At 37.6% G+C, this 12,802-nt stretch overlaps 1 protein-coding gene across 1 annotated transcript in view; it reads left to right on the plus strand.

The window, feature by feature from the left end:
• Positions 1 to 648: 648 nt before the first annotated feature.
• Positions 649 to 12,802, plus strand: part of LOC128638891 (extracellular calcium-sensing receptor-like) — a 33,549-nt gene continuing 21,395 nt past the window's right edge. The window contains exon 1 of the mRNA XM_053691019.1: positions 649 to 906. Within this exon, the coding sequence (XP_053546994.1) occupies positions 649 to 906 (258 nt within the window). The remainder of the gene's footprint in view (positions 907 to 12,802) is intronic.

Genomic DNA, 12,802 nt, shown 5'->3' on the forward strand with positions numbered 1-12,802 from the left:
TTTGGTTTAGTTAAGATGCTTTGGTTAATATAGGAAACCATCTACTTGTAATACCAAATCATGCATATGATCATACAACCTGCACTATCGATTGCTCAGTTGTGCGCCACATCTAGCCCTTTATGTGGCAAGAAATTCAAATTCAATCAAATCTAGTCCTTTCTCATTTATAGCATTTGACACAAAATTGCAACTTAAAGGGCCACTAAACCAAAAATCTTTCTTTCATGATTCAGATAGAGAATAGAAATTTAAACAACATTACAATTTACTTCCATTATTTATTTTGCTTCATTTTTTAAATATCCTTATTTGCAGGAAAAGCAATGCACATGGTGAGCCAATCACATGATGCTTCTATGTGCAGCAACCAATCAGCAGCTAGTGAGCATATCTAGATATGCTTTTCATCAAAAAATATCAAGAGAATAAAACAAATTAGATAATATAAGTAAATATGTTTAACATTGCATTCTCTTTCTAAATCATAAAAGAAAAAATGTGGGTGGAATGTCCCTTTAAAGAACTCATTTTATTTTGGATAAATTGCTAAATTATTACCCTGACAAAATATAATGAGAAGTATGTAATTTCTTTTTTATTTTATTTTTTAGATTTAATAAAATCTATTATCGAATCGCTCAGGGAATGGTTTTTGCTATTGAGGAAATCAATATGAATCAAAGTGTTCTGCCCAACATAACTCTTGGGTTCTCTATTTATGATTCTTGTGACTCGGTCTTGATGTCTCTGCTGAAAGCAATGCAACTTTTATCTGGTGAAGGGAATCCTGTCCCAAACTTCAGCTGTAAAAATCCTGTTCCTTTAGCAGCTTTAATAGGGGAGGATAAGTCTTCACATTCCATTCCTTTAGCAAGGCTATTTGGTGTATATAAATTTCCCCAGGTAAGAGATATCTTCCTATAAATCATTTCTATTATAAAACTGCAATCTAAAATATATTTGAGAGTATAGAAAACATTAGAGGAACATGAAGCCCTTTTAGATTGTAACATTTTTAATTATGTGTTGTAAAAATTGCAATATATTTAAATTATTTATTTTGTCTGAAGACTTCACAAGCCTATAAAAGAAAATAAACATGCACACAAATCCCAGGAACAATACTTTTAAATCAGTAATGATCATCCCTAATTGTGGACCTCAACTCTTCATCTATGAATAATTTAAAGGGACAGTCTACTCCAGAATTTTTATTGTTTAAAAAGATTGATAATCCCTTTATTACCAATTCCCTAGTTTTGCATAAATAACACGGTTATATTAATATACTTTTTACCTCTGTGCACCTTTTATCTTAGCCTTTGCAGACTGCCCTCTTATTTCAGTTCTTTTGACTGACTTGAATTTTAGCCAATCAGTGCTGACTCCTAGGTAACTCCACAGGCGTGAGCACAATGTTATCTATATTGCACACATGAACTAATGCCCTCTAGTTTTGAAAAACTGTCAAATGCATTTAGATAAGTGGTGACCTTCAAGGACTTAGAAATTAGCATTACAGCCTACCTAGGTTTAGCTTTTAACTAAGAATACCAAGAGAACAAAGCAAATTTGATGATAAAAGTAAATTGGAAAGTTGTTTAAAATCGCCTGCTCTATCTGAATCATGAAAGTTAAATTTTGACTAGACTGTCCCTTTAAACTCCATTCCCATTTACCTACCTCCATTAACCAGCCACTAGGGTTGCCACCTTGGCCATATTTTCCTAGACACGTATTAGTTATACATGCTGCAGGGTGTGCAGAGAGGAACATGAATAGTGCTGTTCAGTGTAACTATTTGTGTGCTGTCCAGGATTAAAATTTATGTTTCTACCTGCACACCCAGCATCATGTATAACTCATAAGTGTCCAGGAAAACATGGCTGAGGTGGTAACCCTACCAGCCACACAGATCCTATTGCTATCTGTTTTATGTTCCAAACCAGGCAGTACAGCCAATTAGAAGCTATTGCCCGCTGTCTAATGTGGATTAGGAGAGCAATCTCACATGTCTCTGATTATCCTATGCATCCACTGTCTCACTTTTTACAGATATATCTGAAAGGAAAAATATATCCCTGCAGCACACACTAAAATTATAGAGGTGGCATGGTGGAGCCAAGGGTTAAAACTTAACTTTTAATGAGCTGTCTAAAAAGTGTTTTAAAATAACATTAAATAAACACAATTAAAATAAACACATTTCACTGACTGAGTACTGGGGAGAAGGGATACATATATGTATAAAAAATGTATCAATATCTTAATTATTACACAGACAAGAGGATTCAAAAAAGAAAAACAGGGTTACCACGGACAGAGAGGCCCATTTTGCAGAATCCAGTGAACTACAAAAAGATCCCTATCACAAATTATTCTATAATTTTGTGAACCCCACAAGCAGTGGGCAATCCAGGGGCTTATCAAATATACTGTCGCTGTGTGAACTGCACAATTATTGTGAAAAAGGTAGGGGCATCGTCCTGGATAGAACCTAAATAGTACAATATCAAAAATCCTCCTATTATTCAATGATCTAAATACTTTCCCAAGACAACCACAATTAAGTCCCAAAACAGTACTCAGACAGGCGAACGCCCTGTTTTTCTTTATTGAATCCTCTTGTCTGTGTAATAATTAAATAATTAAGATATTGATACAAATATGGAAAAATACTAACAATTGATTAAACAAAAACAATTGTAAAAGTAAATGGTAAGAGCAAATACTCCCCTTCAGGAGCGGAGCCGCTGCCTCCCACAGTTTCTCCCAGCGAACTGTTAGTAGATATGGTTTGGTTAGAGGGGCGCTTGCTCCATTGTGTAATCCACCAATTCGATGTCAGTCCAGAAGACTCTGGAAATGAAAGGACTCCAATTTCGTGTTTGTATACACTTAATAAAAATAAGTGCAGCATACTAGCTGAATCAAAAATCCAGTATCAGCGACGCCACAATATGACAAGAAAAAAACCTTAGTGTCTTTATAAAAACATAGGTTTATTAAGCCCTACGCGTTTCAACGAACCAGTCGTCTTTTTCAAGAGCAAGTTAAAAAGCAAAACAAAGAAAGCTACATTGTGACAGATACTGGTGGTTTAAATACGCTGTGCAAAATATCCAGCTTCCAGTCTAAGGGAAGGTGGTTTTACAAAGTAATTGCATTCCCAATTAAATTTATTTCCAACTGAAAATAATCAAAAATTGTAAAAAGTTGTGTCTAAACTATAAAAAACTTAAATAAAGAAAAATATTTAAATAAAGAAAAATATTATAAAATGATTTCACAGAAATTATTATTAAACATACCTTTCAGATGGAAATAAAACTAACCTATCCCCATCAACCTAGAGTTCAAAACGACCAATCGAATATAAAGTTCCCATTCGAGTAGGCTTATGCCTTTTAACTTGCTCTTGAAAAAGACGACTGTTTTTTTTTTTATAAAGACACTAAGGTTTTTTTCTTGTCATATTGTAGCGTCGCTGATACTGGATTTTTGATTCAGTGAGTATACTGCACTTATTTTTATTGAGTGTATACAAACACAAAATTTGAGTCCTTTCATTTCCAGAGTCTTCTGGACTGACATCAAATTGGTGGATTACACATTGGAGCAAGCACTCCTCTAACCACCATTTGATACATATATGTATCCCTTCTACCCAGTACTCAGTCAGTAAAATTTGTTTATTTTAATTGTTTTTATTTTAGTGTTATTTTAAAACACTTTTTAGACACTTCATTAAAAGTTAAGTTTTAACCCTTGGCTCCACCATGCTACCTCTATCATTTAAGTGTGTGCCGCAGGGATATATTTTTCCTTTAAGATATAATTGTATTGTAATATATGCCCTGGCATCCCCTCCCCCCCCCTCCCCACACCATTTATGATATTGTTTACTTTTAGTGACTGTCCTAAAAGGAGAAAATACTGTTGCACTGTACAAAACCGCTTAATTAGCAATACATGACAGAATGGATAAAGTATAATACATTTAATCTGGAGACAATAAAAAATCTCAAATATGCATGTGAATGGCAATCAATTAACACAAAAACATGTGCAGCATTAAAAATTAAAAATAAAATAGATAAAATACAGTAAGCTTAAAATACAATCGCCTAGATTTAGAGTTCTGCGTTAGCAGTCAAAAGCAGCGTTAAGGGGTCCTAACGCTGCTTTTGGCCACCCACTGGTATTTAGAGTCAGGCAGGAAAGGGTCTAACGCTCACTTTCAAGTCCCGACTTTTCCATACCGCAGATCCCCTTACGCCAATTGCATATCCTATCTTTTCAATGGGATCTTCCTAACGCTGGTATTTAGAGTCTTGACTGAAGTGAGCATTAGAACTCTAACGACAAAACTCCTACCGCCCATGGAAAGGCTGTAGTTAAGAGCTTGATCGGAACAGCAAATAGAATGCGAGCTCAATCTGATTGGATCAGCCAATAGGATTTAACTTGAATCTGATTGGCTGATTCAATCAGTAAGAAATTTAAAGTACTGTTTAGTGAGGACTAATGTTGGGCCAGAGAAGATTATAAGTCAGAGTTTTAGAACACAAAAGTCCTCAGGTTCATACCCCTATTTAGGTTGTTCCAATTGTCATTTTATGATTAAAGGAAAGGAATTTTTTCACCCTAAAGAGGATATACATTTAAAATAAGGAACTATTATACATGTGAGACCTCCTATATAATGTATTTGATCAAATGCCCATGATTATATATATATATATATATATATATATATATATATATATATATATATATATATATATATATATATATATATATATAAGTTGATTAGAAAAGCAATGGAACACATAAATCAACATAAATCCCATATCAGATGCCGTGACACTGAAGCCCCAGTGTTGAGTCACTTTTTGAAAGCTGGACATATTGTCAGCCAGCTAAGGTGGCAAATTATTGACCATATAGGCTGATTAAGGGGAGATAGAGAAAAAGTCTTAAAGCAAAAAGAAACCTATTGGATATACCACCTAAAGTGGGGAGATTGATTTTTCATTATTTATGTAACAATGGTTTAATCTTTTGTATTGAATTTTTAAATATTGTGATTTACATAAATGTATAGATCTTTGGGAAGGTCTTTATAAATAGTGATATGGTCCTTTCATGTCCATACGTTTGATTGTTAAACTAACAATATAAGAAATGGCCACTAGATGGCAATATTTGTTTATAAAATATTTTATTTATAAAATATTTTACCAGGAAGGATACATTGAGATTTCTATATATATAAGACGGTATACATGTTACTTTGATCATCTGTATGAAATTTAGATTAATTGTTTAGCCTATAAATTAGAGGTATAAGTGAATATGCAATATATACATGATTAAGGCCACATCATTTTCTATATATATGAAAGAAAAAAGTAAGAGATCTTTTTTAAACTGCCTATGGTGCTGTGGGATTGATTGTTTTACACTACGTTAATGAGAGCAGTAACCCCTTCCACATGCACCTTATCACACAAAGAGATTGCTGAGTGATAAAATAGTGCTATGCCCAGATTGTATGGCTTGCTGATTGGTGGCTACATTTAGCCACCAATCAGCAAGCTCTACCAAGGTGCTGAACCAAAAATGGGCCAGCTTCTAAACTTACATTCCTGCTTTTTAAATAAAAATACCAAGAGAATGAAGAAAAATTGGCAATAGGAGTAAATTAGAAAGTTGCGTAAAATTGCATGAGCTATCCGAATCGTGAAAGACAAAAAATTGGGTTTCATATCCCTTTAAGAGCATTTTGTATGCTGCTCTTTTTGGCTAGGGTGAACCTATTGTCGATTTAAAAAGGGATACATATAAAAAATACATATGTCAGGGCTGTTTTCAGGGCTGTTCAAAGAAATGTTTTGTATAAGAACCCTGACATTTGTATTTTTCATGTGTGTCCCTTTTTAAAGCGGCAATATGGTAGCCCTACTTTTGGCTGATAGAGACATATTACTCGGTTGCGTTTGTGAAGCAAGCATATATAAAAAAAACATAATTTATGCTTACCTGATAAATTTATTTCTCTTGTGGTGTATCCAGTCCACGGATCATCCATTACTTGTGGGATATTCTCCTTCCAAACAGGAAGTTGCAAGAGGATCACCCACAGCAGAGCTGCTATATAGCTCCTCCCCTAACTGCCATATCCAGTCATTCAACCGAAACAAGCCGAGAAAGGAGAAACCATAGGGTGCAGTGGTGACTGTAGTTTAAATTAAAATTTAGACCTGCCTTAAAAAGACAGGGCGGGCCGTGGACTGGATAGACCACAAGAGAAATAAATTTATCAGGTAAGCATAAATTATGTTTTCTCTTGTAAGGTGTATCCAGTCCATGGATCATCCATTACTTGTGGGATACCAATACCAAAGCTAAAGGACACGGATGAAGGGAGGGACAAGGCAGGCTTAAATGGAAGGAACCACTGCCTGTAGAACCTTTCTCCCAAAAATAGCCTCCGAAGAAGCAAAAGTATCAAATTTGTAAAATTTTGAAAAGGTATGAAGCGAAGACCAAGTCGCCGCCTTGCAAATCTGTTCAACAGAAGCCTCATTTTTAAAGGCCCAGGTGGAAGCCACAGCTCTAGTAGAATGAGCTGTAATCCTTTCAGGGGGCTGCTGTCCAGCAGTCTCATAGGCTAAGCATATTACGCTCCGAAGCCAAAAAGAAAGAGAGGTTGCCGAAGCTTTTTGACCTCTCCTCTGTCCAGAGTAAACAACAAACAGTGTAGATGTTTGGAGAAAATCTTTAGTAGCTTGTAAGTAAAACTTTAAAGCACGGACCACGTCCAGATTATGTAAAAGGCGTTCCTTCTTCGAAGAAGGATTAGGACACAATGATGGAACAACAATCTCTTGATTGATATTCTTGTTAGAAACTACCTTAGGTAGGGGGCGGAGCCTGGCCGTGCGGGTGAATGGCCGCTGTTGTGTGAAGCTCCGGCACCAGAGTTGCTCCTAATAGCCCATAACAGAGGGTATTAATTAAAAATTTTTGGATCCTCAATACAGGCAAGAGGTGCTAATCCCATACACATCCCCCAGACACCGAACAATGTGAGATTCAGAACGGGAACCGCAACGGAGCTACCGCAGGATAACGGCTGGGACTTATGGCCTCGGGGACCATACAGGGGGTAAGACCCGACTCTATAACATAACAGCCTACAAAAGAGACTGAAGCGTTATTAGGAGGCACATTACCTTCGCTAAGACAGATGCTCCCTTAACCGGCATTAACCGCTAACAGAGGAGAGATGTAAATTTTATATGACGCCATTAAGGCCTAGGCCGCAGGTGAACCAGGACACATATAAGAAAGGACAAACTTGAAACCAGGCTGACGGCTATGGCGTGCGAGCACATACCCAGAGTCACCTACTCTACATCTTATTAAAATGCTGAAACATCTATGCTAAAGACAAGGAAATAAAGCACAAACATGGAGTAAAGAAAATAAAGGGAATACTTTTTATTGCAATAACGGCCTGGCGGGAAGATCATTAGATTGGAGTGATATCAGCTAACTAACAGGGGGTGGAGATAATAGACACTAAAAGTACAAAGATCTATAACAAAACACGTTGCATTTATAGCCCTTTTCTTATATACTCTACCCTGGCCTAATAGTATTCCAGAGATGACCTCCAAAGCTAAAAACAAGGGAGACAAGGCACCTAAAAGTCAAAACCATCTACCTGCTTCAGTGAGCACTTTTTTTCAGAGCGCTGCAAACACTCAATCCGAAGCAGAAACACTATCCCAAGGCTCAGTGAGTTTGGATGCCCCAAATGCTCCATCCATGGCTATTTCCGAAGCCTGCGCTTCTCAGATAAAAGCTGATATAGCTAATTTACCCACTAAGGCGGATTTTGATGCCCTCAAAGCCCTCATAACCACTGACATAGCAAACATGAAAAGAAATTTAAACGAGATGGGGCAGAGGATTGAATGTGTAGAAGAGACACAAGAGACCATGAACACTTTATTTGATGAAGTAACAACACAGACCAATGTACATCAAGCCCAGATGGAATCTTTACAAGACAAGATTGAGGATTTAGATAACAGAGGGCGACGTAATAATCTGAGGATAAGGGGTATACCCGAATCAGTAGCACAACCAGACATACATAACTATCTTCAAGGTCTATTTAAATTCCTAGCCAAGGATCAGGCTATACCTGACATTGAACTGGATAGAGCACACAGAGCCCTAAGACCTCCACCCCCTCCAAACGCACCGCCAAGGGACATAATCATACGGTTCCTACGCTATACAGAGAAAGAAAAAATCTGGCAGGCTGCACGCTCTACTCCCACCATACAATATGTTGACCACAACATTCAGATCTACCTAGATCTCAGCCCCGCCACAATACAAAGAAGAAAAGAGGTCAGGTTTATAACTAAAGTATTACAGGAACACCGAATAAAATATAGAAGGGGCTTCCCTTTTAGCCTGATTGTGTCACACGAAGGGCGCACAGTCACCTACAAAACGGAACAAGATCTACCCACCTTGACAGAAGAATTGAACCTGACTTTTCGTCAACCACATCCATCTGATGTGAGAATGGAGGACAGAAGAAATATCAAACAAAGTCAAAATATGCAGGACTCCATTCAGAAATGGACAAAAGTTTCGTCCAAAAGAAAGAAGACGAAAGAGTCGGGTAGTGAAGCCGGGCCCGAAATAGAAGCAGAGACCTGACCTAACATCAGACAGATATGGTTCCAGCACTGGGTGAGATCTTTCCTGTTTACTCTGTTTATTAATATGAGATAGGAACTTTTGCTATTCAGTAAGATAAAGTTATATGTAATAAAAATAGAATCATATATGCCATTTTTCAAATTTTGCTCCAGATGGACTCAGACTTTCTAAAAACCGTTGGAGCACAAACGTGAACTATGTACGGGACTTTTGTTTGCAGGGATCCTAGTACGAAGTTTACCTAGGGCAAAAGCCCACACTGTTATATTGTTAAGTTATTTACAACTGTATTATTGCCCTAATCCCTCAAGAAAGTAAAAAATTGTGATAATATACTAACAAGGGAGCAACTCTGGACACACTCCCTAACGTTGTTTATGCTCAGAAGGATAGTTCCTTCCAAAGAGCAATGTTATTTGTTATTGTTTTTGTTTATTGTTTTTCTTTTATGTTTATGTAATTGTTTATGTTTTAGTTTTAATTCAAATGACTATTTTAGACTTGACATGCCGACTTGCTTGAGATGCAAACACATAGGCACTGATTTTAGGACCAAAGATAGACCCGGCCCAGAAGCCACACAGTATTTTATTATGGCACCATGGCACAGAAACGACTCACCCAACACTGAGGCAACTCAACTTAGTTCATCTAAAACAATAATCCTAGTCTGGGAGGGAGAGGTAGCTAGTATTTGAGATGGCAAACACAGCGAATAACATTCATTTTCTCACAGCTAATGCCAAGGGACTTAACAGCCAATACAAGAGGAATCTAGCATTAAGGGATCTTAAACAGAAGAAAGGTGAAGTGATCTATATACAGGAGACACATTTTCTCAAGGGGAGAGAACCTAAAACTTTTGCGTTTAAATTTGGGAACTTGTACTACGCATCAAATTCCATTAAAACAAACGGAGTAGGTATCCTCATAAAGAGAGGTATCCCTTTTACCCTAATTAAAAAACATGCAGATAAATCAGGGCGGTACCTAATTCTAGTTGGCAAATTATATAATTCAATGGTCACCCTGGTGAATGTTTATGCCCCTAATATAAAGCAAGATATATTCTTTAAAAGACTCTCCAACTTACTCTTAGAGGTAGCCAGGGGAGCAGTTATAATGGGAGGGGACTTTAACCTAACCTTGAACCCTACTTTAGATAACTCCAATCACTCTTCCTCCACACCACACCGAGTGATCAACATGGTTAAGTCACATTTGAGAGACCTTGCCCTACACGATGCTTGGAGAGTGACATACCCCGACAGGATAGAATATACCTTCTATTCTAACCCCCACCATAGACACTCACGTATTGATTACTTCATGGTAGATGTCACAAATCTATCCAGGGTAACACGACTAAAGATTCTTCCGAACTCATGGTCTGACCATTCAATAGTCAGTTGTGAACTAAATTGGCCACACATCCCTTGCAAACAATATACGTGGAGACTGGATGAGAGCCTACTAGAGGACCCGGTTTATTTCCAGAAATTAGAAAAAGTAATGGGAGAATATTTTGACATCAACACGAACACAAATCCCACACTGGATATTAGATCCATATGGGAAGCACATAAATCCGTGTTAAGGGGAGAAATAATCAGTATACAGTCATACCAGGCCAAACAAGCCAGCAGAACACTAAATGATGCACTACATTTATTAGAGACATTGGAGAAACAAAGGGAAGTGAATTCTACAGACCCTGTAATCCAACAGAAAATAGTTGACTGTAGGTCATCGATTAACTCAATGTTAGGAAAAGAATGTAAAATAAGTGCATTTAAATTGAGACAGAAGTACTATGAGGGAGATAACAAATGCGGTCCAATCCTAGCAAGGAAATTAAAACGCAAAATAAATAGGAACACATTCTCACTCTTCGTAATAGACAAAATAAGGAAGTACACACCTCAGACCAAATAGCAGAATCCTTCCGGGCGTATTACGAACAATTGTACAATTTGAAGGGTGAAATAGAAAACCCCACGGACCAAAATAGGTATATTCAGGAATACTTGAGTAATGTAACTTTGCCCCAACTAACAATAGATCAAAACAACATCCTGAAAGCCCCGATAACTTTTAAGGAGATAAAAGACGTAATAGCCCAATTACCAGCAAACAAAGCACCAGGGCCGGATGGCTTCTCCAACGGCTATTTCAAAAAATTTAGAAACACATTGATCCCCCATATGTTGACACTATTTAATGACATAACCGAGAAGTCACCCTTTTCGACACATAACCTAGAGGCATACATAACAGTGCTCCAAAAACCAGGTAAACCCCCAGATAGACCTGAGAATTTCCGACCAATTTCGTTGTTGAACTCCGACCTAAAAATCTACTCAAAAATTCTTGCAAATAGACTAGGAATGATTTTACCATCCCTTATCTGTGGTGATCAAGTGGGCTTTATTCAAGCACGCGAAGCAAAAGATAATACAGTCAGGGCTATACATCTCATTAACTACTTGCAAGACAAGAAAATACAAACGGCAGTGATCTCCACTGACGCGGAGAAAGCTTTCGACCGCGTCAGTTGGCTTTTTTTACGCAGGGTTCTAGGGAAATTTGGGATGTGTGAAGCATTTATTTCAAAAATCATGGCTCTATACACGCTTCCCACAGCCAAGGTCAGAGTGAATGGGATCTTCTCTGGGGTCTTTAATATCTCAAATGGGACTAGACAGGGGTGCCCACTGTCACCCTTGTTGTTCGCATGCGTAATAGAGGCCCTAGCGACTAAAATAAGATCAAACGTTAGGATAAAAGGTCTCCACATAGCAGAGACAGAGCATAAGGCCCTGTTGTATGCAGACGATATCTTGTTTTTTTTAACATCTCCCTTAGAATCGGTTCCCCAATTACTAGAAGAATTTGACAAATTTCATGTGGCATCTAATTTCCTAATTAATAAAAACAAATCAGAACTACTCCCATTACAATGTGATAAGGCCTTATTAGAACAAACACAAGATATTTGCACGTTTCGTATACAAAAAAACAGTCTAAAATATTTGGGGATCATGCTAGCACCATCCATTCAGGAGATGTTTGCGCTTAATTATAAAACTCTACAGAAGTCATTGATAGCTGACATGTCATTGTGGCGTTCCCAACATATTACATGGTTGGGCAGAATCAATACTATCAAAATGAATGTCCTACCCCGTATTCTATACTTATTACAGACACTACCTATTCCCTTACCCCTAAACTTTTTGACTAAAATGCAGAACGCCATGTTCTACTTTATTTGGGATAAAAAAAAAGCAAGGATAAACAGAAAATTAATGTGCGTCCGTATTAAAGACGGGGGGCTGGGGGTTCCCAATCTTAAAAAATACAGACAAGCAGTCTTCCTACAAAGAGTAGTAGACTGGTCCACAAATTACGAATATAAGGCTTGGGTAAGACTAGAGCACGACCTTACAGAGCAAAGACATCTAGGTACACTGTGCTGGAAGAGACGCACAACATTGTCAAACAAAATTAGTCAAAACGCACCTATCCTAGAAACTATTAAAGTATGGGACAGGATACTAGTAGAATACCCACACATATCATCCAGGGCCTCCCCACTAACTCCTCTTTTAGACAATATAGATTTTGCGCCAGGATTAGGATTAATAAAGTCGCATAACAGGTCACAAAAAACGAGAACCATCATGATGTTACATTTAGGGAACGAACAACATTTGAGAACAAGTGAAGAACTGATCGAGCAAGGATAAACAGAAAATTAATGTGCGTCCGTATTAAAGACGGGGGGCTGGGGGTTCCCAATCTTAAAAAATACAGACAAGCAGTCTTCCTACAAAGAGTAGTAGACTGGTCCACAAATTACGAATATAAGGCTTGGGTAAGACTAGAGCACGACCTTACAGAGCAAAGACATCTAGGTACACTGTGCTGGAAGAGACGCACAACATTGTCAAACAAAATTAGTCAAAACGCACCTATCCTAGAAACTATTAAAGTATGGGACAGGATACTAGTAGAATACCCACACATATCATCCAGGGCCTCC

The sequence above is a fragment of the Bombina bombina genome, chromosome 8 (genome assembly GCF_027579735.1).
Source record: "Bombina bombina isolate aBomBom1 chromosome 8, aBomBom1.pri, whole genome shotgun sequence".
Classification (NCBI taxonomy): Eukaryota; Metazoa; Chordata; class Amphibia; order Anura; family Bombinatoridae; genus Bombina; species Bombina bombina.